This window comes from Anomaloglossus baeobatrachus, chromosome 8, assembly GCF_048569485.1.
Source record: "Anomaloglossus baeobatrachus isolate aAnoBae1 chromosome 8, aAnoBae1.hap1, whole genome shotgun sequence".
Lineage (NCBI taxonomy): Eukaryota > Metazoa > Chordata > Amphibia > Anura > Aromobatidae > Anomaloglossus > Anomaloglossus baeobatrachus.
In genome coordinates, this window is record NC_134360.1 from 18,244,706 (window position 1) to 18,271,140 (window position 26,435).

The following is a 26,435-nucleotide window of genomic DNA, read 5'->3' on the forward strand; positions in this document are numbered from 1 at the left end:
TATGTGCAGTGAGGATTTTCAGCCTGTTTGCTGCCTAGGGCTCCTTATAAATTTCATTTGACACTGATCATACGGTATTAGCCTGTGGCGGTGGAACCAGGCGCTAGTCTACAGATCTCATATAACGTCACTGACAATCTGCACGCGGTCGATGTAAAATACAGAGAAATTGTGGCAAATAACGATTGTGTCCCTGTGAGAACAAGATATTGTCCTACAGTATCATAAGAGATATATACAGCTGGGGTCTTCAACCCTTCGCAGCCGGGCTGGAGGCCACCGGTGGGGTGGTAGACCACTGTCGTAAAAAGGGAGTTACCTTGAGGTTGCGGCTCCTTTTTTTTCATGTGGTGTATATTTTCTTTATTTTTCAGGTCCGATGGATTGGGAAGTAACGGGGAAAGGATCCTTGCGTCTGTCGTTTGCCCCAGGGTACTGGATCTTTTCTCCTGGGCCATCTGCGGTAAGGACCTTTCGTGTCTACTTGTTGACCTTGTTGACTGGGCAGAACATAAAAAAAGTGAATTTATAGGAAGTACAAAATTCATGAAACATATACTAAGTTATGTAGGAGAAGTGTTAATAGTGCTAAACTACTACATCGAGTATTACCAACAGTGCGCGGCGCATGTGACCACAGCCAGTTTCCCTGACAGGCCGCCTCCGAGGGGCAGAGAAGTCGCAATTCAATGTTGCTAAACTTAATAAAAAGATAAGAGATTCTGTCCCTGAGACATGACCTCAGAGCAATAATTAGGCTAAAACAATAGTAATGAATTAATGAACGGCCACACATCAAAATCATCAGCAGAGTGTGCACTATATGGACCAAGGTAGTAAGATGTGCATCGTAATCATTAAGCCCCCATTGTCCCCAGTGTATATCAGGCACCTCACCATGACATATGAGAAAGAAGATCAGGTGCAAAAACTCAGCCCCAGAGACGAGACCCCGTAATGTTACAGAGTGAGGGCCGAGTGCTGAGGAGCAGAAGACAGAAAAGTCTCCACCGCTGACCCCATAACTGCAGAGTCCAGGCCTCATCTGGTGACATCAGCACAACCACTGTGTCCGCTGGGAGCTTCATGGCTGAGAAGCTGCAGGATCCGTACATCACCAAGCACAGTGCCGAGCCATACATCACCAAGCACAATGCCGAGCCGTACATCACCAAGCACAATGCTGAGCCGTACATCACCAAACACAATGTCGAGCCGTACATCACCAAGCACAATGCTGAGCCATACATCACCAAGCACAGTGCCGAGCCATACATCACCAAGCACAATGCCGAGCCGTACATCACCAAGCACAGTGCCGAGCCATACATCACCAAGCACAGTGCCGAGCCATACATCACCAAGCACAATGCCGAGCCGTACATCACCAAGCACAATGCCGAGCCGTACATCACCAAGCACAATGTCGAGCCGTACATCACCAAGCACAATGCCGAGCCGTACATCACCAAGCACAATGCCGAGCCGTACATCACCAAGCACAATGCCGAGCCGTACATCACCAAGCACAATGCCGAGCCGTACATCACCAAGCACAATGCCGAGCCATACATCACCAAGCACAATGCTGAGCCATACATCACCAAGCACAATGCCGAGCCATACATCACCAAGCACAATGCCGAGCCATACATCACCAAGCACAATGCCGAGCCATACATCACCATGCACAATGCCGAGCCATACATCACCAAGCACAATGCCGAGCCGCACATCACCAAGCACAATGCCGAGCCGCACATCACCAAGCAGTGCCGAGCCGTACATCACCAAGCACAATGCTGAGCCGTACATCACCAAGCACAATGCCGAGCCGCACATCACCAAGCACAATGCAGAGCCGTACATCACCAAGCACAATGCCGAGCCGTACATCACCAAGCACAATGCCGAGCCGTACATCACCAAGCACAATGCCGAGCCGTACATCACCAAGCACAATGCCGAGCCGTACATCACCAAGCACAATGCTGAGCCGTACATCACCAAGCACAATGCTGAGCCATACATCACCAAGCACAATGCTGAGCTGTACATCACCAAGCACAATGCTGAGCCGCACATCACCAAGCACAATGCCGAGCCGTACATCACCAAGCACAATGCCGAGCCATACATCACCAAGCACAATGTCGAGCCATACATCACCAAGCACAATGTCGAGCCATACATCACCAAGCACAATGCTGAGCCGAACATCACCAAGCACAATGCTGAGCCGAACATCACCAAGCACAATGCTGAACCATACATCACCAAGCACAATGCGGAGGCATACATCACCAAGCACAATGCGGAGGCATACATCACCAAGCACAATGCCGAGCTGTACATCCCCAAGCACAATGCTGAACCATACATCACCAAGCACAATGCGGAGGCATACATCACCAAGCACAATGCTGAGCTGTACATCAAGCACAATGCTGAGCCATACATCACCAAGCACAATGCCGAGCCATACATCACCAAGCACAATGCCGAGCCATACATCACCAAGCACAATGCCGAGCCATACATCACCATGCACAATGCCGAGCCATACATCACCAAGCACAATGCCGAGCCGCACATCACCAAGCACAATGCCGAGCCGCACATCACCAAGCAGTGCCGAGCCGTACATCACCAAGCACAATGCTGAGCCGTACATCACCAAGCACAATGCCGAGCCGCACATCACCAAGCACAATGCAGAGCCGTACATCACCAAGCACAATGCTGAGCCGTACATCACCAAGCACAATGCCGAGCCGTACATCACCAAGCACAATGCCGAGCCGTACATCACCAAGCACAATGCCGAGCCGTACATCACCAAGCACAATGCTGAGCCGTACATCACCAAGCACAATGCTGAGCCATACATCACCAAGCACAATGCTGAGCTGTACATCACCAAGCACAATGCTGAGCCGCACATCACCAAGCACAATGCCGAGCCGTACATCACCAAGCACAATGCCGAGCCATACATCACCAAGCACAATGTCGAGCCATACATCACCAAGCACAATGTCGAGCCATACATCACCAAGCACAATGCTGAGCCGAACATCACCAAGCACAATGCTGAGCCGAACATCACCAAGCACAATGCTGAACCATACATCACCAAGCACAATGCGGAGGCATACATCACCAAGCACAATGCGGAGGCATACATCACCAAGCACAATGCCGAGCTGTACATCCCCAAGCACAATGCTGAACCATACATCACCAAGCACAATGCGGAGGCATACATCACCAAGCACAATGCTGAGCTGTACATCCCCAAGCACAATGCTGAACCATACATCACCAAGCACAATGCTGAGCCGTACATCACCAAGCACAATGCTGAACCATACATCACCAAGCACAATGCGGAGGTATACATCACCAAGCACAATGCTGAGCTGTACATCCCCAAGCACAATGCTGAACCATACATCACCAAGCACAATGCTGAGCCGAACATCACCAAGCACAATGCTGAGCCGTACATCACCAAGCACAATGCGGAGCCATACATCACCAAGCACAATGCTGAGCCATACATCACCGAGCACAATGCCGAGCCGTACATCATCAAGCACAATGCCGAGCCGTACATCACCAAGCACAATGCCGAGCTGTACATCACCAAGCACAATGCTGAGCCGTACATCACCAAGCCCAATGTCGGGCGTCAGATGGAATGATGTAAAGCTGCCACCATCAGATTCTGGAGGAGATGTGTCCTGTATGCAGCAGCCGGACATCACCAAGAACAATGCAAAGCATTGGATGGAGTGGTGTAAAGCTGCCAGCACCGGGACTCTGGAGGGGATGTGTCCTGTATGCAGCAGCCATACATCATCCAGCACAATGCCGAGCGTCAGTGTCGGATCTAGTGGTGTAAAGCTGCCAGCACCGGGACTCTGGAGGAGATGTGTCCTCTATACAGCAGCCATACATCACCAAGCACAATGTCAAGCAACGGATGGAGTGGTGTAAAGTCACCACCACTGGACTCTGGAGGAGACGTGTCCTGTATGCAGCAACCGTACATCATGAAGCACAATGCTGAGCGTCGGTGTTGGATGGATTGGTGTAAAGCAGCAACTACTGGACTCTGGAGGAGATGTGTTCGGTATGCAACAGCCGTACATCACCAAGCACAATGCAGAGCGTTGGATAGAGAGGTGTAAAACCGCCACCACTGGATTCTGGAGGAGGCATGTTCTGTGCAGTGATGGACCACACTGCTCTTACATAGTTAGGTTGAAAAAAGACCTAGGTCCATCTAGTTCATCCTTTCCTCCACCAATTATATAATATGTCACTAAATCATTTATAATCGACATTGTTGTGTACTGAGGAAATCACCCGGCCCTTTGTCTGCGTGTGACCAGTGATGTGCTAGAAGGGGGCTGTCTACCCGGCTCCGCTCATTAGCTAAGCCGCCCCCTTCTCTGTCTGCATCTGATTTGAATACGGGGCTGGCTTAGCTATTGAATTGCGCCAAATAAATAACAGGGCAGAAAAGCTCCTTCCGTTTGTCAAGAGGAACTCTTAAAAAGGCTATGTAGGAGTTTCTTTTCTTTTACAATGCGAAAAAACTAACAGGCAGGTAGTTGCTTAGAAAGGCAACTGCCTGCCCATTGTATGTGGCACAGAGCTGTCACTGACTACTGCTGCTGGAGATTCAGCTGTCGACGTGACATTAGCAGAAGCCACTGAAGCTGCCAGCTTGTGATAAAGCACATTGTGCAAAAAAGTCCAGAATATCCCCTTTAAAGGGAATCTGTCAGCAGTTTTTTTCTACCTCATCTGAGAGTAGGATTATGTAGGCAAAGAGATCCTGAATCCAATGATGTCTCACTTAGATTATTGGGTGCAGCCATTCTGACATAATCAGAATTTTTAGCTTTAGTCATGCAGCAGAGCTGAGAAAGCTGGCCCCGCCCACAAAAGGCTCTCTATAGTGATTGTACATTGACAGTGAGGAGACACTCACAGCAGGGGGTGTGCCAGACTGACTTACAAGTGACATTGTAGTCGGAGCAATGATAAACAAACAATCATAGATTGGACCTTGACAAGACGGGCATCCCTGAATTCCCTGTGTTAACCCTTGCAGCATAGCAAAAACCTGCTGACAGATTCTCTTTAAATACAGCTGATGGAACCAGAAATGGGGGCAATGAGACCAGGACGTGGCTGCAGATTTGAACATAAAAAATATATTAATAGGTTTAATTGTATTACGGTTCATAAAGATTAAAACATTTTCATCCACTGGAAAAAAAATCTATCTTGGGGAAAACAAATAAAAAATGCGAGAACAAGTTAAAAAAAATGTATCTAAGTTTAATAAAAGTGCACATTATTTGCTCTGACATGAAATGCATTTCTGGCTTTGGGTATTTGGAACCACAGGATTCTCACCTCCCCAGAGGCTCTGGCGCTGGTTTTTCTCCCTGTGGCCGGAGGGGGTCCCGAAACCTTGGATCCAAAAGCAATGTGAGATTTATCCCCCTTTCTGATGTCTCGAGAGCTGCCTTGTCCTCTACTTGTGAGCAGATCTGTAAGAATAGAGCATCAGCTTTTATATTTGGAGATATCACGTTACACCAGACACAACTTATTCAGATGGAAAATGCCATATTCATGACGTTAATCAATGTAAGCGCTTGTCTACACAGGTCATTTTTGCTGCGAGTTTTAGATGCATTTTTTAAAAACATGTTTTCCTGCAAAAAATAAATTGCAGAAATAAGACTGAGGTAGGAAGACAGGAAAAAAATATACTCTCTCTCTCTCTCTATATTATATATATATATATATATATATATATATATATATATATATATATATATATATATATATATATTATCACGCTCCCCGGGTCCCGGCGCCGTCTGTCACTCACCGCTCCGGTTCCCGGTCTTTCTGCCCGCAGCTGCCCTCCTCACTCTCCCTCCTCTGAGTCCTCCGTGCCTCCTGCCCGCCGGTCCCGGCGTCCCCCTGCGACCCAGGACACTCTGTCTGGTCCTCCTGCATCACCTGCACTGCTTCCTGCTCTGGTCTCCGGCACACGAGCCTCGCCAATGCGCATTAGTGCGCGCGCGCGTACACTCACCTCTTCTTAAAGGGCCAGCGTCCCGGAAACAGGATATGGTCAATTACAGGTACAGGGTATATTAGGACTTCCTTTCCATGTGGGCGGTGCCTGATCAACGTGTTCCCATAGCTAGGTGTTCAGGTCCCTCTGTGTCTTGTACCCAGATTAACCCTGTTTCTTCCGTAGAGCCCGTCTGCCGTCCTGACCTGGTCCCAGAGTGCCGATTACCCAGGAGGTGTCCCGGTGACTGTTTGCTGAGGATCCCGCCATCTCCCATCAACCTGAACCAGTCACCTGGACTTTATCTGGAAGCTCCAGCCTGCATGTCCCACTGGATCCGGACCCCGTCGGCTGTGACTACTCGGCACCTCTACCCGGTTCCCGTCATCTGTCCTGCTTCCGATTCCCGTTGGACTATTAGTCATCTCCCGTGCCGGTCTCTGATGGACCCGTACCCCGTACTCCCTGTGTTCCAGCTGCCGTGCATTAAGGCCTTCTGGTGGGGTGACCAGACAGTCCCTGTATAGGGGTTAGCTCTTGGTTGCCTCTCTGGGGGAGTCCGTGGCACGGTCCCGTGAATCCACCTCCAGGACAGTATATATATATATATATATATATATATATATATATATATATATATATATATATATACAACCTAAAGAATTCCTGCCTTGTTACCCAATAATAGGTGGAATCTCTTATCATTTTGATGTTATTTTATATTATATAGTGTATAAATTATAATATTAAAGAGAAGCTTTCAACACATTTCTAGAAAAATATCTTAAAAATTATTTTTGGATTTGTTCATTCTAATGAACACCGTGCTCAGCACCCCCCCTTAGCTGTCTAACAGCCCTCCATTACCTAGGAATGATGGTGGATTACGCCTTCTCTAATTCTTCCACGCAGAGTGCTCAGCACCCCCTCTCTGCCTTCTAACACCCCTCTAAAACCTATGAATGATGGTGGATGATGCCTTCTATTTCATCCACACAGCGTGCTAGGCACCCTTTCTTTACCTTCTAACACTCCTTCATCACCAATAAATGATGGTGGATCGCACCTTCTACTTCACCCACGTAACTTGCTTGGTGCACCTTCTTTGCCTTCTAACACCCCTCCATCAGCTATGAATGATGGTGGATGATGGTGGATGACACCTACTTCATCAACACAGCATGGTCGGTGCCCCTTCTTTGTCTTCTAACACCGCTCCATCACCTATGAATGACAGTGGATATCGCCTTCTACTTAATCCATGCAACATGTTCGGTGCCCCTTCTTTACCTTCTAACACACCTCCATTATGATGGTGGTTCATGGTGGATGATGCCTTCTACTTCATCCACACAGAATGCTCGGTGCCCCCCTCTCTGCCTTTTAATACCCCTCTACCACCTATGAATGATGGTGGATTATGCCTTCTACTTCATCCACGCATCATTTTTGGTGCATCTTCTTTACCTTCTAACACCCGATCATCACCTAAGAATGATGTTGAATCATGGTGGATCACGGTGGATGATGCCTTCTACTTCATCCATGCAGCATGGTCGGCACTCCTTCTTTGCCTTTTAACACCAATCCATCACCTATGAATGACGATGGATGGTGCCTTCTACTTAATTTACGCAGCATGTTCAGTACCCCTTCTTTGCCTTCAAACACTCCTTCATCACTTATAGATGACGGTGGATGATGGCTTCTACTTCAGCCACGCAGTGTGCTCAACGCCACCTCTGCCTTCTTACACACCCTACCACCTATACATGATGGTGGATGATGCCTTCTACTTCAGCTGCATAGAGTGATCAGCGCCTGCTCTCTGCCTTCTTACATCCCTCTACCACCTATGAATGGTAGTGAATGATGCCTTCTACTTCATCTGCGCAGTGTACTCGGCGCCCCCTCTCTGTCTTCTACCACCCCTCCACATCCTATGAATGATGTTGGATGACGTTTTCTACTTCATCCATGCATCACGTGTTCTGCCGGCTGTGTGCACCACTCATAGATGGAGGGCTGGTGTTACCAGGAAGGAAGGCGGCACCAAACACAATCTGGAGATGCCCACTGGACCACTACATGTAGACCACGTTGGGGGAAAGAAGGATTGGACATTTTGGATTACGCTCTTGCCGAGGCATCCACCAGCAGATCTTTCCTCGAGAACATATGAGCGTTCGGCCGAGCTGAGAGTTCCTGTGTAGGGGACAATCATCACTGTCTCTCTGATCAGTGGTGGGCACAGACAGAAGAAGACCCATGTGCAATAACAGTTTATGGTCCCCTTTATGTGTATATAAATAAAAATATCTGTACAGCAAAGTAAGTCATAATCCTAAGATAGTATGGAAGTGAAGAACACTGTAGGAACACTGTAGCTACAAATCATATCTTTGAACTTGGTTGGATCTTCAAGAAATTTCTCGTAGCGCCAATTATTATCCCCAAACCACAGCCTGTTATCATTGACTAGTAAATGTATCATCTGATGTCACAGAGTAGATTTATAAATCCCCATGCCTTCATTAAATTTTCAGACCCCATCATATGCAATTTGCAAACTGCTCCTAGTTTCAGACATTTCTCATGTAGGCTCGATGGTTCCAGTAATACACATTGGAAGTCACATCTCTGTATGCGCTCATTCCAGAACTGCCATCTCCTTTAACCCTTGACCATGTGATTTTTAGTTTTTCTGTGCTTTTGTTTTTTTCCTCTCCTTACTCCAGGAACTATAACTATTTATATTTTTCCATTGATTTAGGGCTTGTGTTTTTTTGCAGGACGAATTGTACTTTTTAATGACACCATCCATTTTATCATGTGATATACTGGAAAATGGGAAAGAAAAATTCCAACTATCGCGAAATAGTAAAAAAGTGCAATTCTACAAAATGTTATTTTTTGTTATTTACAACTGTCATTTTACCATAAATAAAGACCTGGCAGTATGATTCTCCAAGTCAGTACGATTACGTTCATACCAAACATGCATATATTTTGTTAAATTAAATGCCGTTGTCACTAGAGATGAGAGAACCCGAGGTTCGGTGTTCGGTGATCGTACCAAACAAAAACTTACCCAAAAAAAATTTGAGTTCGGGTTCAGAGTTCGGGTGATATACGTAGGCTGACGACTCGCGCAAGCATCGCTGTGCTCGGGTGCACTCGATCCTCCTCCTAGTGCGAGCCGCTTGCAGTGTCTGAATGGCTCGCACTGGGGGTAACAACATCTTGATCGGATGCAGTGGTCCGGAAAAAAAAATATTGGAAAAACCCCTCTCAACTACCCCCCGAAAGTGATCTGTTTATGGCTGGCTGTATGTAAGCAGAGACCCAAACTGCCCAACTAGTGACTTCAATTGGGGTTCAGGTCAAATCCCCATCCCAAAACCACACTTTATCTACAGTCCAGATAAAGCTGTCGAACCGAACTTCAACAGGTCCGCTCATCTCTAGTTGTCACAGATTGACAGTGGCATTTAACAGGTTAACAGTTTCGCTGTTAGATGCAGATGATGGCTAAATATAACAGCCATCAACTGTCAGAAAAGATGCATGCTTAGATTGTGAGCCCGCATCAAAGGCAGGGAGGTGACATATGAGGAATTTAGTCCATCATATGTTATTAAGGGCTTAACAGCTTATGAGGTATCTCTTCTCCGAGTCCAGACACTGATGTTGATGAATGCATTGTAGCCCCCACCAGCAGAATCTATCAAGAGTACTTTATCTCTACTGTACTCTTAAGGGTTTTTTACACTCTGCGATATCGGCACAGATATCGCTGGCGAGCGTACACCGTCAGTTGTGCGTCACGGGCAAATCGCTGCCCGTGGCGCACAACATCGCTTACACCCGTCACACAGACTTACCCGCCCTGCGACGTCGCTGTTGCCGGCAAATCGTCTCCTTTCTAAGGGGGTGGTTCGTGCGGCGCCATAGCGACGTCACACGGCAGCCGTCCAATAGCAGAGGAGGGGCGGAGATGAGCGGGTGGAACATGCCGCCCACCTCTTTCCTTCCTCATTGCCGGTGGACGGCGGTAAGGAGATGTTAGTCGCTCCTGCGGTGTCACACATAGCGATGTGTGATGCCGCAGGAACGACGAACAACATTGCTACTGACCAGACAACGATTTTTCATAAATAAACAACCTCTCACAGACAAACGATTTTTGCCTCTTTTGCAATCGTTTAAGGTCGCTCCAGCCTGTCACATGCTGTGATGTCGCTAACAGCGCCGGATGTGCGTCACAAACACCGTGACCCCGACGATATATCGTTAGCGATGTCGCAGCGTGTAAATGGCCCTTTAGCCTGTATGGTGCTCCCTTTTTCACTGCTTTCTTCCCTATCTTCATTGTGTGATTTGATGTTCCAGAAGATTTGGATAGTTTCCCTCATTTTCCACACTTTGATCTGCCCGTACATCCTTCTCCTCCCAGCTCTTATCCATAACCCCAAGAGAAGAAAATGATTGTACAGAAAGAAAAAGAGCTGACACAGCCAGGAGCAGTGTGCTGATAGATAAAAGTCAGAAGCAGCAGGATAATCAGCTATGTGAAGGAGTTACACAGACTCTACAACAGAAAAATAGCAGGACATTTTTAACGAAGACTGTTTACAAAGTTTCTTAATTTTATAAGACTGTTTAGAAAGTTTCTTAAATTGAAATTTTGTAAGAAAACAAAAAATACAAACATTTCATAACAAAGGTGTCCGTATCTTTCAAGTGTTGCATGGAATGTTTTTGCAAAGCAAAGAAGATGCTCATACAACTTTTACAATAAATTTTCAGTAGCAAATAGTAAAAAAATAAACAAGAACATAAAATACAAAAGCTGCACATTCGGCTAAACATAGTAATGTGTAATGTTCCAGAAGCGATCATTCACAAGAGAAAGTTATAACCGGGCTTTTTATCTAAATCTTCACCGTCCTTTATGCAGTAACTGTGTAGACTTACAGCACATCCCCCTGAAAAAATAGGTCATAAACTAGAAGAAGACAAATAACCTGGTAGTATATTTTGTCTATATATTGAGGGGGGGAGGTAAAATGGAATAGCAGTTTTTATTTCCTGACACGAAAGCAAACATATTTCCGCAATCATCCACTTTACTCTCCATTACAACAATTTCTGCCTCGCTACAAAGTGTACAGTACACAATGGCTACACAAAGAAAAACAAAGGCAAAGCAAAAATAGAAAAATAAATTATTCCCGCAGTCATGTGATAAAATGCTCAATACTTTACGTCCCGATTGAAATGGAGAGCTATGCGAGATTATTCAAAGAGGTAGTATGTACACTGGCGAGCAAAAGGGTAACAATGTTTTGCCCTTTTGACTTTCAGACTTCATATCTCTCCATCCTATACAGCTTTGAGCGTGAGACGACCTTATTTTTATAGACCATCATCTTGGCTATCTTATACATAAATCTGACTTGCAGCTATTTAGCATATGATTAGTTATGCAGATTCTTGTCAGGTCAATGCATTGTTACTGTTTTGCTCCTAAAAATCTAAGTTTTTATTATTTTGTTAGTATTTTGTAAATGCACCTTTGGCTTTCATCACTGTCTGAATCTTTCTGGGATCTCAATCAGGTTCAAGCAATTCTCCACCGAAATCTGCTCCCAGGTCTCTTCTCCACGTTCCCAGTGTTGGTGTATACAGGTCAGGTCTCTTCTCCATGTTCCCAGTGTTCGTGTATACTGGTCAGGTGTCTTCTACACGTTCCCAATGTTGGTGTACACTGGTCAGGTCTCTTCTCCACGTTCCCAGTGTTGGTGTATACAGGTCAGGTCTCTTCTCCATGTTCCCAGTGTTGGTGTATACTGGTCAGGTCTCTTCTACACGTTCCCAATGTTGGTGTAAACTGGTCAGGTCTCTTCTACACGTTCCCAATGTTGGTGTATACTGGTCAGGTCTCTTCTACACGTTCCCAGTGTTGGTGTATACTGGTCAGGTCTCTTCTCCACGTTCCCAGTGTTGGTGTACACTGGTCAGGTCTCCACGTTCCCAGTGTTGGTGTATACTGGTCAGGTCTCTTCTCCACGTTCCCAGTGTTGGTGTATACTGGTCAGGTCTCTTCTCCACGTTCCCAGTGTTGGTATATACTGGTCAGGTCTCCACGTTCCCAGTGTTGGTGTATACTGGTCAGGTCTCTTCTACACGTTCCCAATGTTGGTGTATACTGGTCAGGTCTCTTCTACACGTTCCCAGTGTTGGTGTATATTGGTCGGGTCTCTTCTACACGTTCCCAATGTTGGTGTATACTGGTCAGGTCTCTTCTACACGTTCCCAGTGTTGGTGTATACCGGTCAGGTCTCTTCTACACGTTCCCAATGTTGGTGTAAACTGGTCAGGTCTCTTCTACACGTTCCCAATGTTGGTGTATACTGGTCAGGTCTCTTCTACACGTTCCCAATGTTGGTGTAAACTGGTCAGGTCTCTTCTACACGTTCCCAATGTTGGTGTATACTGGTCAGGTCTCTTCTACACGTTCCCAGTGTTGGTGTATACTGGTCAGGTCTCCACGTTCCCAGTGTTGGTGTATACTGGTCAGGTCTCTTCTACACGTTCCCAATGTTGGTGTATACTGGTCAGGTCTCTTCTCCACATTCCCAGTGTTGGTGTATACTGGTCAGGTCTCTTCTACACGTTCCCAATGTTGGTGTAAACTGGTCAGGTCTCTTCTACACGTTCCCAATGTTGGTGTATACTGGTCAGGTCTCTTCTACACGTTCCCAGTGTTGGTGTATACTGGTCAGGTCTCCACGTTCCCAGTGTTGGTGTATACTGGTCAGGTCTCTTCTACACGTTCCCAATGTTGGTGTATACTGGTCAGGTCTCTTCTACACGTTCCCAGTGTTGGTGTATATTGGTCGGGTCTCTTCTACACGTTCCCGATGTTGGTGTATACTGGTCAGGTCTCTTCTACACGTTCCCAGTGTTGGTGTTTACTGGTCAGGTCTCTTCTACACGTTCCCAATGTTGGTGTAAACTGGTCAGGTCTCTTCTACACGTTCCCAATGTTGGTGTATACTGGTCAGGTCTCTTCTACACGTTCCCAGTGTTGGTGTATACTGGTCAGGTCTCCACGTTCCCAGTGTTGGTGTATACTGGTCAGGTCTCTTCTACACGTTCCCAATGTCGGTGTATACTGGTCAGGTCTCTTCTACACGTTCCCAGTGTTGTTGTATATTGGTCGGGTCTCTTCTACACGTTCCCAATGTTGGTGTATACTGGTCAGGTCTCTTCTACACGTTCCCAGTGTTGGTGTTTACTGGTCAGGTCTCTTCTACACGTTCCCAATGTTGGTGTACACTTGTCAGGTCTCTTTTACACGTTCCCAATGTTGGTGTATACTGTTCAGATCTCTTCTACATGTTCCCAGTGTTGGTGTATACCGGTCAGGTCTCTTCTACATGTTCCCAGTGTTGGTGTATACTGGACAGGTCTCTTCTCCACGTTCCCAGTGTTGGTGTATACTGGACAGGTCTCTTCTCCACATTCCCAGTGTTGGTGTATACTGGACAGGTCTCTTCTACACGTTCCCAATGTTGGTGTATACTGGTCAGGTCTCTTCTACACGTTCCCAATGTTGGTGTACACTTGTCAGGTCTCTTCTACACGTTCCCAATGTTGATGTATACTGGTCAGGTCTCTTCTACACGTTCCCAGTGTTGGTGTATACTGGTCAGGTCTCTTCTACACGTTCACAGTGTTGGTGTACACTGGTCAGGTCTCTTCTACACGTTCTCAATGTTGGTGTATACTGGTCAGGTCTCTTCTCCATGTTCCCAGTATTGGTGTATACTGGTCAGGTCTCTTCTACATGTTCTCAGTGTTGGTGTATACTGGTCAGGTCTCTTCTCCATGTTCCCAGTGTTGGTGTATATTGGTCGGGTCTCTTCTACACGTTCCCAATGTTGGTGTATACTGGTCAGGTCTCTTCTCCACGTTGCCAATGTTGGTGTATACTGGTCAGGTCTCTTCTCCATGTTCCCAGTATTGGTGTATACTGGTCAGGTCTCTTCTACATGTTCTCAGTGTTGGTGTATACTGGTCAGGTCTCTTCTCCATGTTCCCAGTGTTGGTGTATATTGGTCGGGTCTCTTCTACACGTTCCCAATGTTGGTGTATACTGGACAGGTCTCTTCTACACGTTCCCAATGTTGGTGTATACTGGTCAGGCCTCTTCTACACGTTCCCAGTGTTGGTGTATACTGGTCAGGTCTCTTCTACACGTTCTCAATGTTGGTGTATACTGGTCAGGTCTCTTCTCCATGTTCCCAGTATTGGTGTATACTGGTCAGGTCTCTTCTCCATGTTCCCAGTGTTGATGTATACTGGTCAGGTTTCTTCTACACGTTCCCAATGTTGGTATATACTGGTCAGGTCTCTTCTCCATGTTCCCAGTGTTGGAGTATACTGGTCAGGTTTCTTCTACACATTCCCAATGTTGGTGTATACTGGTCAGGTCTCTTCTACACGTTCCCAGTGTTGGTGTATACTGGTCAGGTCTCTTCTCCATGTTCCCAGTGTTGGTGTATACTGGTCAGGTTTCTTCTCCATGTTCCCAGTGTTGGTGTATACTGGTCAGGTTTCTTCTACACGTTCCCAATGTTGGTATATACTGGTCAGGTCTCTTCTCCATGTTCCCAGTGTTGGTGTATACTGGTCAGGTCTCTTCTCCACGTTCCCAGTGTTGGTGTATACTGGTCCGCTCAATAGGGGATGTATACAACTTTATCTTCATCTCTACCTACAAGTGTTGGATTGGGTTTAGGTCTGGGGACAATCCAGTTCCTCTACTTCATTGTCATTGAACCATTTCTTCCCCAATCTCGCCGTATGCTTCGGGTCGTTGTCCTGCTGGAACACTATGTTGTCCTTTTTATACCCATAGTACTCGAGTGTATGAAGTAACTTATCTTGTATGATCCTGACCCATAGCTCAGCATTGATACCACCATCCATCCTGGTGAAGTATCCAACATCTTTGGCTGTGAAATTCCCCCATATCATCAGGTTCCTCCAACAACTTTGGCAGTACCTTCCATTTCTCGATCCATTAGCCCCTTTTTCCCTTGTTTCTTCCAGACCCATTTGCCTCCATTAGAGCTGTTTACTGACTTTCATCCCATCGCTCCAAATCAACCATTTCCAATCATCTTCTGTCCAGTTTTTCTACTTTTTTGCACTCTCGAGCCGACGCTTCTAATGATGATATTGAAGTCGAGGCGTCTTCACCTTTTTCCAGGCCAAAATTCCAGACTTGTGTAATGTGCATCCCACGGTGCTGCCATGGACGTCTGTGATCTCACTATTATGAAGCATATGAGCCGTCTCCACCGCTATCAATGAGCTGGGTGTTGCCGTTTCTCTTTTCCTGGAAAATCTTCTTCATGGCTGCTTCTCAATTTGAACTAGTGACCTTTCACTTAGGAATCAACCTACAGAGCTATTAAGTCAGGATGCAGAGAGCGGTGCGTTCGGTCAGGAGGCAGAGAGCGGTGCGTTCGGTCAGGAGGCAGAGAGCGGTGTGTTCGGTCAGGAGGCAGAGAGTGGTGTGTTCAGTCAGGAGGCAGAGAGTGGTGTGTTCGGTCAGGAGGCAGAGAGCGGTGCGTTCGGTCAGGAGGCAGAGAGTGGTGCGTTCAGTCAGGAGGCAGAGAGCGGTGTGTTCAGTCAGGAGGCAGAGAGTGGTGTGTTCTGTCAGGAGGCAGAGAGCGGTGCGTTCGGTCAGGAGGCAGAGAGCGGTGCGTTCTGTCAGGAGGCAGAGAGTGGTGTGTTCTGTCAGGAGGAAGAGTGGTGCGTTCAGTCAGGAGTCAGAGAGTGGTGCGTTCAGTCAGGAGGCAGAGAGCGGTGCGTTCTGTCAGGAGGCAGAGAGCGGTGTGTTCAGTCAGGAGGCAGAGAGCGGTGTGTTCAGTCAGGAGGCAGAGAGCGGTGTGTTCAGTCAGGAGGCAGAGAGCGGTGTGGTCGGTCAGGAGGCAGAGAGTGGTGTGTTCGGTCAGGAGGCAGAGAGTGGTGTGTTCGGTCAGGAGGCAGAGAGTGGTGTGTTCAGTCAGGAGGCAGAGAACGGTGCGTTCTGTCAGGAGGCAGAGAACGGTGCGTTCTGTCAGGAGGCAGAGAGCGGTGTGGTCGGTCAGGAGGCAGAGAGCGGTGTGGTCGGTCAGGAGGCAGAGAGTGGTGTGTTTGGTCAGGAGGCAGAGAGCGGTGCGTTCTGTCAGGAGGCGGCAGAGAGTGGTGCGTTCTGTCAGGAGGCAGAGAGCGGTGTGGTCGGTCAGGAGGCAGAGAGCGGTGCGTTCGGTCAGTAGGCAGAGAGCGGTGCGTTCGGTCAGGAGGCAGAGAGCGGTGTGTTCGGTCAGTAGGCAGAGAGCGGTGTGTTTGGTCAGTAGGCAGAGAGAGGTGTGTTCGGTCAGTAGGCAGAGAGCGGTGCGTTTGGTCAGGAGGCAGAGAGCGGTGCGTTCGGTCAGGAGACAGAGAGCGGTGCGTTCGGTCAGGAGGCAGAGAGCGGTGCGTTTGGTCAGGAGGCAGAGAGAGGTGTGTTCGGTCAGTAGGCAGAGAGTGGTGCGTTTGGTCAGGAGGCAGAGAGCGGTGCGTTCGGTCAGGAGGCAGAGAGCGGTGCGTTCGGTCAGGAGGCAGAGAGCGGTGTGTTCGGTCAGTAGGCAGAGAGCGGTGTGTTTGGTCAGGAGGCAGAGAGCGGTGCGTTCGGTCAGGAGGCAGAGAGCGGTGCGTTTGGTCAGGAGGCAGAGAGCGGTGCGTTCGGTCAGGAGGCAGAGAGCGGTGCGTTCGGTCAGGAGGCAGAGAGCGGTGTGTTTGGTCAGGAGGCAGAGATTGGTGCGTTCGGTCGGAAGGCAGAGAGTGGTGCGTTTGGTCAGTAGGCAGAGAGTGGTGCGTTCGGTCAGTAGGCAGAGAGTGGTGCGTTCGGTCGGAAGGGAAAGAGTGGTGTGTTCGGTCATGGGACAGAGAGTGGTGCGTTTGGTCAGGAGGCAGAGAGTGATGTGTTCGGTCAGGAGGCAGAGAGTGGTGTGTTCAGTCAGGAGGCAGAGAGTGGTGTGTTCAGTCAGGAGGCAGAGAGTGGTGTGTTCGGTCAGGAGGCAGAGAGTGATGTGTTCGGTCAGGAGGCAGAGAGTGGTGTGTTCAGTCAGGAGGCAGAGAGTGGTGTGTTCGGTCAGGAGGCAGAGTGGTGCGTTCAGACAGGAGGCAGAGAGTGGTGTGTTCAGTCAGGAGGCAGAGAGCGGTGTGTTCAGTCAGGAGGCAGAGAGCGGTGTGGTCGGTCAGTAGGCAGAGAGTGGTGTGTTCGGTCAGGAGGCAGAGAGCGGTGCGTTCTGTCAGGAGGCAGAGAGTGGTGTATTCAGTCAGGAGGCAGAGAGTGGTGTGTTCAGTCAGGAGGCAGAGAATGGTGCGTTCTGTCAGGAGGCAGAGAGCGGTGCGTTCTGTCAGGAGGCAGAGAGTGGTGTGTTTGGTCAGGAGGCAGAGAGCGATGCGTTCTGTCAGGAGGCAGAGAGTGGTGTGTTCAGTCAGGAGGCAGAGAGTGGTGTGTTCGGTCAGGAGGCAGAGAGTGGTGTGTTCGGTCAGGAGGCAGAGTGGTGCGTTCAGACAGGAGGCAGAGAGTGGTGTGTTCAGTCAGGAGGCAGAGAGCGGTGCGTTCAGTCAGTAGGCAGAGAGTGGTTCGTTCGGTCATGGGACAGAGAGCGGTGCGTTCGGTCAGGATGCAGAGAGTGGTGCGTTCGGTCAGGAGGCAGAGAGCGGTGCGTTCGGTCAGGAAGCAGAGAGCGGTGTGTTCGGTCAGTAGGCAGAGAGCGGTGTGTTCGGTCAGTAGGCAGAGAGTGGTGTGTTCGGTCAGTAGGCAGAGAGTGGTGCGTTTGGTCAGGAGGTAGAGAGTGGTGCGTTCGGTCAGTAGGCAGAGAGCGGTGTGTTTGGTTAGTAGGCAGAGAGCGGTGTGTTCGGTCAGTAGGCAGAGAGTGGTGCGTTCGGTCAGGAGGCAGAGAGTGGTGCGTTCGGTCAGTAGGCAGAGAGCGGTGCGTTCGGTCAGGAGGCAGAGAGCGGTGTGTTCGGTCAGTAGGCAGAGAGCAGTGTGTTCGGTCAGTAGGCAGAGAGAGGTGTGTTCGGTCAGGAGGCAGAGAGTGGTGTGTTCGGTCAGGAGGCAGAGAGTGATGTGTTCGGTCAGTAGGCAGAGAGCGGTGCGTTCGGTCAGGAGGCAGAGAGCGGTGCGTTCGGTCAGTAGGCAGAGAGCAGTGTGTTCGGTCAGTAGGCAGAGAGAGGTGTGTTCGGTCAGGAGGCAGAGAGTGGTGTGTTCGGTCAGGAGGCAGAGAGTGGTGTGTTCGGTCAGGAGGCAGAGAGTGATGTGTTCGGTCAGGAGGCAGAGAGTGGTGTGTTCAGTCAGGAGGCAGAGAGTGGTGTGTTCGGTCAGGAGGCAGAGTGGTGCGTTCAGACAGGAGGCAGAGAGTGGTGTGTTCAGTCAGGAGGCAGAGAGCGGTGTGTTCAGTCAGGAGGCAGAGAGCGGTGTGGTCGGTCAGTAGGCAGAGAGTGGTGTGTTCGGTCAGGAGGCAGAGAGCGGTGCATTCTGTCAGGAGGCAGAGAGTGGTGTGTTCAGTCAGGAGGCAGAGAGTGGTGTGTTCAGTCAGGAGGCAGAGAATGGTGCGTTCTGTCAGGAGGCAGAGAGCGGTGCGTTCTGTCAGGAGGCAGAGAGCGGTGTGGTCGGTCAGGAGGCAGAGAGTGGTGTGTTTGGTCAGGAGGCAGAGAGCGGTGCGTTCGGTCAGGAGGCAGAGAGCGGTGCGTTCGGTCAGGAGGCAGAGAGCGGTGTGTTTGGTCAGGAGGCAGAGATTGGTGCGTTCGGTCGGAAGGCAGAGAGTAGTGCGTTTGGTCAGTAGGCAGAGAGTGGTGCGTTCGGTCGGAAGGCAGAGAGTGGTGTGTTCGGTCATGGGACAGAGAGTGGTGCGTTTGGTCAGTAGGCAGAGAGTGGTGCGTTCGGTCAGTAGGCAGAGAGCGGTGCATTCGGTCAGGAGGCAGAGAGCGGTGTGTTCGGTCAGTAGGCAGAGAGCAGTGTGTTCGGTCAGTAGGCAGAGAGAGATGTGTTCGGTCAGTAGGCAGAGAGCGGTGCGTTTGGTCAGGAGGCAGAGAGCGGTGCGTTCGGTCAGGAGGCAGAGAGCGGTGTGTTCGGTCAGTAGGCAGAGAGTGGTGCGTTTGGTCAGGAGGTAGAGAGTGGTGCGTTCGGTCAGTAGGCAGAGAGCGGTGTGTTTGGTTAGTAGGCAGAGAGCGGTGTGTTCGGTCAGTAGGCAGAGAGTGGTGCGTTCGGTCAGGAGGCAGAGAGTGGTGCGTTCGGTCAGTAGGCAGAGAGCGGTGCATTCGGTCAGGAGGCAGAGAGCGGTGTGTTCGGTCAGTAGGCAGAGAGCAGTGTGTTCGGTCAGTAGGCAGAGAGAGGTGTGTTCGGTCAGTAGGCAGAGAGCGGTGCGTTTGGTCAGGAGGCAGAGAGCGGTGCGTTCGGTCAGGAGGCAGAGAGCGGTGCGTTCGGTCGGAAGGCAGAGAGTAGTGCGTTCGGTCGGAAGGCAGAGAGTAGTGCGTTTGGTCAGTAGGCAGAGAGTGGTGCGTTCGGGCGGAAGGCAGAGAGTGGTGTGTTCGGTCATGGGACAGAGAGTGGTGCGTTTGGTCAGTAGGCAGAGAGTGGTGCGTTTGGTCAGTAGGCAGAGAGTGGTGCGTTCGGTCGGAAGGCAGAGAGTGGTGCGTTCGATCATGAGACAGAGAGTGGTGCGTTCGGTCAGTAGGCAGAGAGTGGTGCGTTCGGTCAGGAGGCAGAGAGCGGTGCGTTCGGTCAGTAGGCAGAGAGTGGTGTGTTCAGTCAGGAGGCAGAGAGTGGTGCGTTCAGTTAGGAGGCAGAGAGCGGTGCGTTCGGTCAGGAGGCAGAGAGCGGTGCGTTCGGTCAGTAGGCAGAGAGTGGTGCGTTCGGTCAGGAGGCAGAGAGCGGTGCGTTCGGTCAGTAGGCAGAGAGTGGTGTGTTCGGTCATGGGACAGAGAGTGGTGCGTTCGGTCAGGAGGCAGAGAGTGGTGTGTTCGGTCAGTAGGCAGAGAGCGGTGCGTTCGGTCAGGAGGCAGAGAGTGGTGCGTTCGGTCAGTAGGCAGAGAGTGGTGTGTTCGGTCATGGGACAGAGAGTGGTGCGTTCGGTCAGGAGGCAGAGAGTGGTGTGTTCGGTCAGTAGGCAGAGAGTGGTGTGTTCGGTCGGAAGGCAGAGAGTGGTGTGTTCGGTCATGGGACAGAGAGTGGAGCGTTGGGTCAGTAGGCAGAGAGTGGTGCATTCGGTCAGTAGGCAGAGAGTGGTGCGTTCGGTCAGGAGGCAGAGAGCGGTGCGTTCGGTCAGGAGGCAGAGAGCGGTGCGTTCGGTCAGTAGGCAGAGAGCGGTGTGTTCGGTCAGGAGGCAGAGAGCGGTGCGTTCGGTCAGGAGGCAGAGAGCGGTGCGTTCGGTCGGAAGGCAGAGAGCGGTGTGTTCGGTCATGGGACAGAGAGTGGTGCGTTCGGTCAGTAGGCAGAGAGCGGTGTGTTCGGTCGGAAGGCAGAGAGTGGTGCGTTCGGTCATGGGACAGAGAGTGGTGCGTTCGGTCAGGAGGCAGAGAGCGGTGCGTTCGGTCAGTAGGCAGAGAGCGGTGCGTTCGGTCAGGAGGCAGAGAACGGTGCGTTCGGTCAGGAGGCAGAGAACGGTGCGTTCGGTCAGTAGGCAGAGAGCGGTGCGTTCGGTCGGAAGGCAGAGAGTGGTGCGTTCGGTCAGTAGGCAGAGAGTGGTGCGTTTGGTCAGTAGGCAGAGAGTGGTGCGTTCGGTCAGTAGGCAGAGAGCGGTGCGTTCGGTCAGGAGGCAGAGAGCGGTGCGTTCGGTCAGGAGGCAGAGAGCGGTGCGTTCGGTCGGAAGGCAGAGAGCGGTGTGTTCGGTCATGGGACAGAGAGTGGTGCGTTCGGTCAGTAGGCAGAGAGCGGTGTGTTCGGTCGGAAGGCAGAGAGTGGTGCGTTCGGTCATGGGACAGAGAGTGGTGCGTTCGGTCAGGAGGCAGAGAGCGGTGCGTTCGGTCAGTAGGCAGAGAGCGGTGCGTTCGGTCAGGAGGCAGAGAACGGTGCGTTCGGTCAGGAGGCAGAGAACGGTGCGTTCGGTCAGTAGGCAGAGAGCGGTGCGTTCGGTCGGAAGGCAGAGAGTGGTGCGTTCGGTCAGTAGGCAGAGAGTGGTGCGTTTGGTCAGTAGGCAGAGAGTGGTGCGTTCGGTCAGTAGGCAGAGAGCGGTGCGTTCGGTCAGGAGGCAGAGAGCGGTGCGTTCGGTCAGGAGGCAGAGAGCGGTGCATTCCGTGATAACGACTCCTTTAAAGCTGTGTTAAATTTGTGGCGGTATACTAAAGTGTGTGGTTCGTTCAGGAAAAACATGTGGAATCTGTGTGGGATTTTACATCTGTATTTTATTATTGATGATAGGTCATTGTTTTATTTATTTTTCCACTTTATAGTCACAATTTTATAAAATATTAAAGAAAAGGTTTCAGCTTTTGACAAACGTACAGTAATATGAATGTGGTTTTAGACGACTGCACGGAGGAATTGTGCGGTAATATTAATAAACATTAATCACCGCTCACTCACTGCACATCACAATCATTTTAATATGTTTGTAATTCCCCCGACTGGCTGCTAAGGAGAGCTTTATTACAGAATAGATCACTAACTGGGGGAAGAGAGTATTTAATTCAACACTATAATTGTCTAACAATGGCCCAATGGGAATATTGACCCAATGGGTCACTGACAAATGTGACTTTAGGCGGAATCAAGGAGCGGAGTCTAATGGATTGTGCATTCTTCACCTTTTACGCCTGCAAACATCTATTCTGTTAGTGGAATTTCCAGGTTGTTACCACTTAAAGGACATCTATCAGTAGGATCAACCCTCCTAAGCCACCTACATGGGCATGAAAGTCATAAGAAGCTGAATAAAATGATACCTTGATATCTGTAATCCGATGTCTTATCCCAGAGAAATCCACATTTTTCTTATATGCAAATGAGTTGTTACGATCTATTGGCGGGACATAGATCTCCCTGAGAATCTGCCTTACCAGTGTGAGACATGAAAGTTATAATCATACGTAGCAGACCTGATCTTTGTCTCATTACAAACACATTTGCAGCAGTAGTTGTCCCATAATGCCGCTCTCAGCTCTACTGCAGAGTTGTGCTAGATTTCAAAAAACACTTCTTACATCTTATGCCGGCATCACACAGGACGATCTATTGTGCGATCGCACAAGCGATCGTACCCGCCCCCGTCGCTTGTGCGTCACGGGCAATTCATTGCCCGTGACGCACAAAGTCGTGAACCCCCCGTCACACGCACTTACCTCCCGGACGACGTCGCTGTGGGCGGCGAACATCCTCTTCCTGAAGGGGGAGGGACGTTCGGCGTCACAGCGATGTCACACAGCGGCCGGCCAATAGAAGCTGAGGGGCGGAGATGAGCGGGACTTAACATCCCACCCACCTCCTTCCTTCCGCATTGCCGGCGGGACGCAGGTAAGCTGTGTTCATCGTTCCCGAGGTATCACATGGATTGACGTGTGCTGCCTCAGGATTAATGAACAAGCGCCGCACAGAAGAAGGAACGAGTTTTTGAAAATGAGCGATGTGTCAACGAGCAACGATAAGGTGAGTATTTTTGCTCGTTAATAGTCGCTCGTCACACGCTACGATATATCAGACGATACCGGATGTGCGTCACTACCGACGTGACCCAACAACATATCGCCCGATATATCGTACCATGTGACGCCGGCATTACGGGCAGGTAACTGTGTGAGATGAAAGCAAAAGAGCTGACAGCAGAAGAGGAGAGGTGCAGCTGCAAATGTGCTTTTACAAAACAAAGCTCAGTTCTGCTATACTGTGTTAGTGATGATCACACACAGCTCGACAATGTGGTCAGAAGAGCAGACTGTCAGTCATTACATGTCTCACACTGGTTATACCCCCTTTGATTTAAATTAAGCTCTGAAGGCAGATTCTCCAGGAGATCTAGGTCAGGCCCATAGATCTTAATGGTGATATTCAGGACGATATATATATATATATATATATATATATATATATATATATATATATATATATATATACCGGCACAAGAGGATCAAACAACTCCTCAACTGCTTCTGCTGACATTACTTCAACAGAGTTCCTGCTCTGTTGATGGGATATGACTGCCAATGTCATGCTGGCTCTGCACTGCCTAACTAGGGGAGCTAGCTGTCAATCAGCATGACATCGGCAGTCTCGCCCTGTCAACGGAGCAGAGAAGAAAAGAAGCCACTACTCTGTTGAAGTGATGTTGTAACGCTCAAAGCCGGTGTAGAGGCAGTGAGAGGGATTAGTGGACCCACTGGACCACAGGGGGATCACGGGCTTACCGGTTAGTGGGAGGGGCTTGATTAAGCACCCACCATGAGATGGACGTCAGGTACCACTCCCAGGGAAGGGGCCGGGACTGTGGCAGCTGACCCCCAGGACAGGTAACGGACTCAGGAATAGACAGATACAGGTGGGGTGACTGAGGCAGGCTGGACAGGCGGGAATGGACAGGAATGGTGGTACACAGGCATGGGAAAGCAGGTACTAGAGATAAACACAGGGAAAGCAAGACAGGAGCTCAGAACCTGATAATTAGCTAGGTAGCAGACTGGAGACTGACTAGAGGCATTGTGCAGGCACCTCCCAGGAGGAAGCCTGAAATACACAGTGCCTCTCAGCCATAGGCTGAGAGCCATTTCCTGAAAATGGCACGCCGGTCATTTAAGAGGAGAGCCGGTGTGTGCACGCGCATCTTAGCTGCATTCCCGGGAACTTTGTGTAGCATACAGTATACAGGGCCCAGGAGGAGAAGGAGGCAGCAGAGCACACGGATGGCCACGCAGACGGGGTGGCGAGTCAGTTGGTGACTCAGTAGAGATGCTGGCGCTACAGTCGGCAGCATAAAGTTGAATCCCCAGTAGGAAGGGTCATGCCGAGCACAACAGGCAGGTAGTTAGGACTTTTTAGAAGTCCCGAATATCCCCTTTCACAGCTCATTTACATATTGAGAGAAACATTGATTTCTCTAGGACATAACGTGAGATCACAGATATCAAGGCATCATTTCATTCAATATTCTACAACCTGGAAGTTAATATAGACGGCTTAGAAGGGTTAATCCTACTGACGGATTCCCTTTAAGGGTATGTGCGCACAGTGCTTTTTTTGCACTGTTTTTGAGCGTTTTTCGGGTGCGTTTTTGGTCAGAAAACTGCATGAATTTGCTTCCCCAGCAAAGCCTATGGGGCACTTTGCACACTACGACATCGCAAGCCGATGCTTGCGATGCTGAGCGCGATAGTCCCCGTCGCACATGCGATATCTGGTGATAGCTGCCGTAGCGAACATTATCGCTACGGCAGCTTCACACACACATACCTGCCCTGCGACGTCGCTCTAGCCGCAGCTGCGATGTCGTAGTGTGTGAAGTGCCCCTATGAGTTTTCTTTTTTGCTGTCCGCACACAACTTTTTAGCTGCGTTTTTGAGCTGAAAAAAAAAAAAATGGTCATGTCAATTCTTTCCTGCGTTTTTCTGCATATTTCCACCCATGCAATGTATTGAAAAAACGCAGCAAAACGCAGTACTCAAAAACGCAGCATCAAAAAAACACAGCGTGCGTACATAGGCTAGATTCCTTCTTCCCTTTCCACTGCAGATAAGGGTGGCTTTACATGCTGCGATATCCGGCCCGATATCGCTAGCATGCGACCCACTCCCATCATTTGTGCGAAACGGGCATATCGCTGCCCATCGCGCACAAAATCCGGCACCCCCGTCACACATACTTACCTACATAGCGACGTCGCTGTGACCGGCGTACCGCCTCCTTTTGAAGGGGGCGGTCCGTTCGGCGTCGCAGCGACGTCACTAAGCGACCGCCCAATGAAAGCGGAGGGGCGGAGATGAGCGGGACATAACATCCCGCCCACCTCCTTCCTTCCGCATTGTGGCCGGAGGCAGGTAAGGAGATGATCCTCGTTCCTGCGGCGTCACATGTAGCGATGTGCACTGCCGCAGGAACGAGGAACAACTTCGCCCCTGCGACAGCAGTGATAATTGGGAGTGGACCCCCATGTCAACGAGGAGCGATTTTGGACGTTTTTGCAACGATCCAAAAATCGCTCCTAGGAGTCACACGCTACGACATCTCTACAGCGGCCGGATCTGCGTCACAAAATCCGTGACCCCAACGAGATCACTGTAGCGAAATCGTAGCGTGTAAAGCCCGCTTAAGGGAGAACATAACAAGCCATCAAGAGCAGGAGCTGTGCCGGAATTGCAACATTTTTGCAGAGCGCTCCGCTAGCTAAAGCAGCAAAATGGTAGAAGTTTTGGTTTATTAAATAGATAAACAGAAAACTTTGAAAACAAATCCCAAACTATTGCATATCGGGCTCTTCCTTTATTAGGCTTTGTCAGATCACTTGAGCATAAATGAATAATGAAATGTCATCCGAATATGCCAATTATTATTAACATCGCTCTAAGACATGAATCTTTCACCTTATCCATTCAGCAAGCAACACATTAATAAATATAAGCTAGATTAAAAGAAGGCACTTTAGGTTAAGTGTTTAATTAACATTTAGAGAAGCGTTGTTACTTGGGATTAAAGTGCACCTCCTGTTTTGTAAAACTTTGAAGAAAACAGGAGGAGGTAGAAGCTGAGAATTTTTCTATGTGTTTAATTAGGATATTGTATAGAGTAGCAGCAAGTACTGGTCCAGTTACCTTATTTAATCGTAGTAACTTTTCCCTTCACTAGGATAAGCTGCATTGGGTCCTGATCTGAGGGTCCTGATCTAAGCTGGCAACAGAGAGTGCACTGTCACTGTGCCATCCACTAGCCGAGTCCCCGACAAAAGCATCACTGATGATGCGTCGTTTCAGGGAGGGGGATAAGACTATCAGGGACCACAGCCTCTGCCCCCTGATGACGCTTTGTTTGAGTATGCCAACATGCCCTGGGATTCTCAAACAAAGCGTCATCAGACAGGAAATAGGGTAAAAAAAATCAATAGTAGTTAGATAGTATCGTCAGGGAAGGGTAGGAAATGTTTAATTCAGCCGTATTAGAAATAATCTTGGATTGGGATTATTTAGATTTACAATTCTTCAATCCTTGGACCACCCCATTAGAAGACTCTTCAGGAAGAAACATTGCAGTGTTCCCCAAAGCATCTTCTTCACCAAGAAAACAGGGTTTTCTCAC

At 49.5% G+C, this 26,435-nt stretch overlaps 1 protein-coding gene across 4 annotated transcripts in view; it reads right to left on the minus strand.

Annotated features, from left to right (window-relative positions):
* The window catches only part of CFAP20DC (CFAP20 domain containing), a 438,163-nt gene that overhangs the window by 226,928 nt on the left and 184,800 nt on the right, over window positions 1-26,435 (minus strand). For all 4 annotated transcript variants that reach the window (XM_075321351.1, XM_075321349.1, XM_075321348.1 and 1 more), the window contains exons 9-10: window positions 5,437-5,573; window positions 320-500 (exon numbers count right to left, since the gene is read on the minus strand). In XM_075321351.1, the coding sequence (XP_075177466.1) occupies window positions 320-500; window positions 5,437-5,573 (318 nt within the window). The remainder of the gene's footprint in view (window positions 1-319; window positions 501-5,436; window positions 5,574-26,435) is intronic.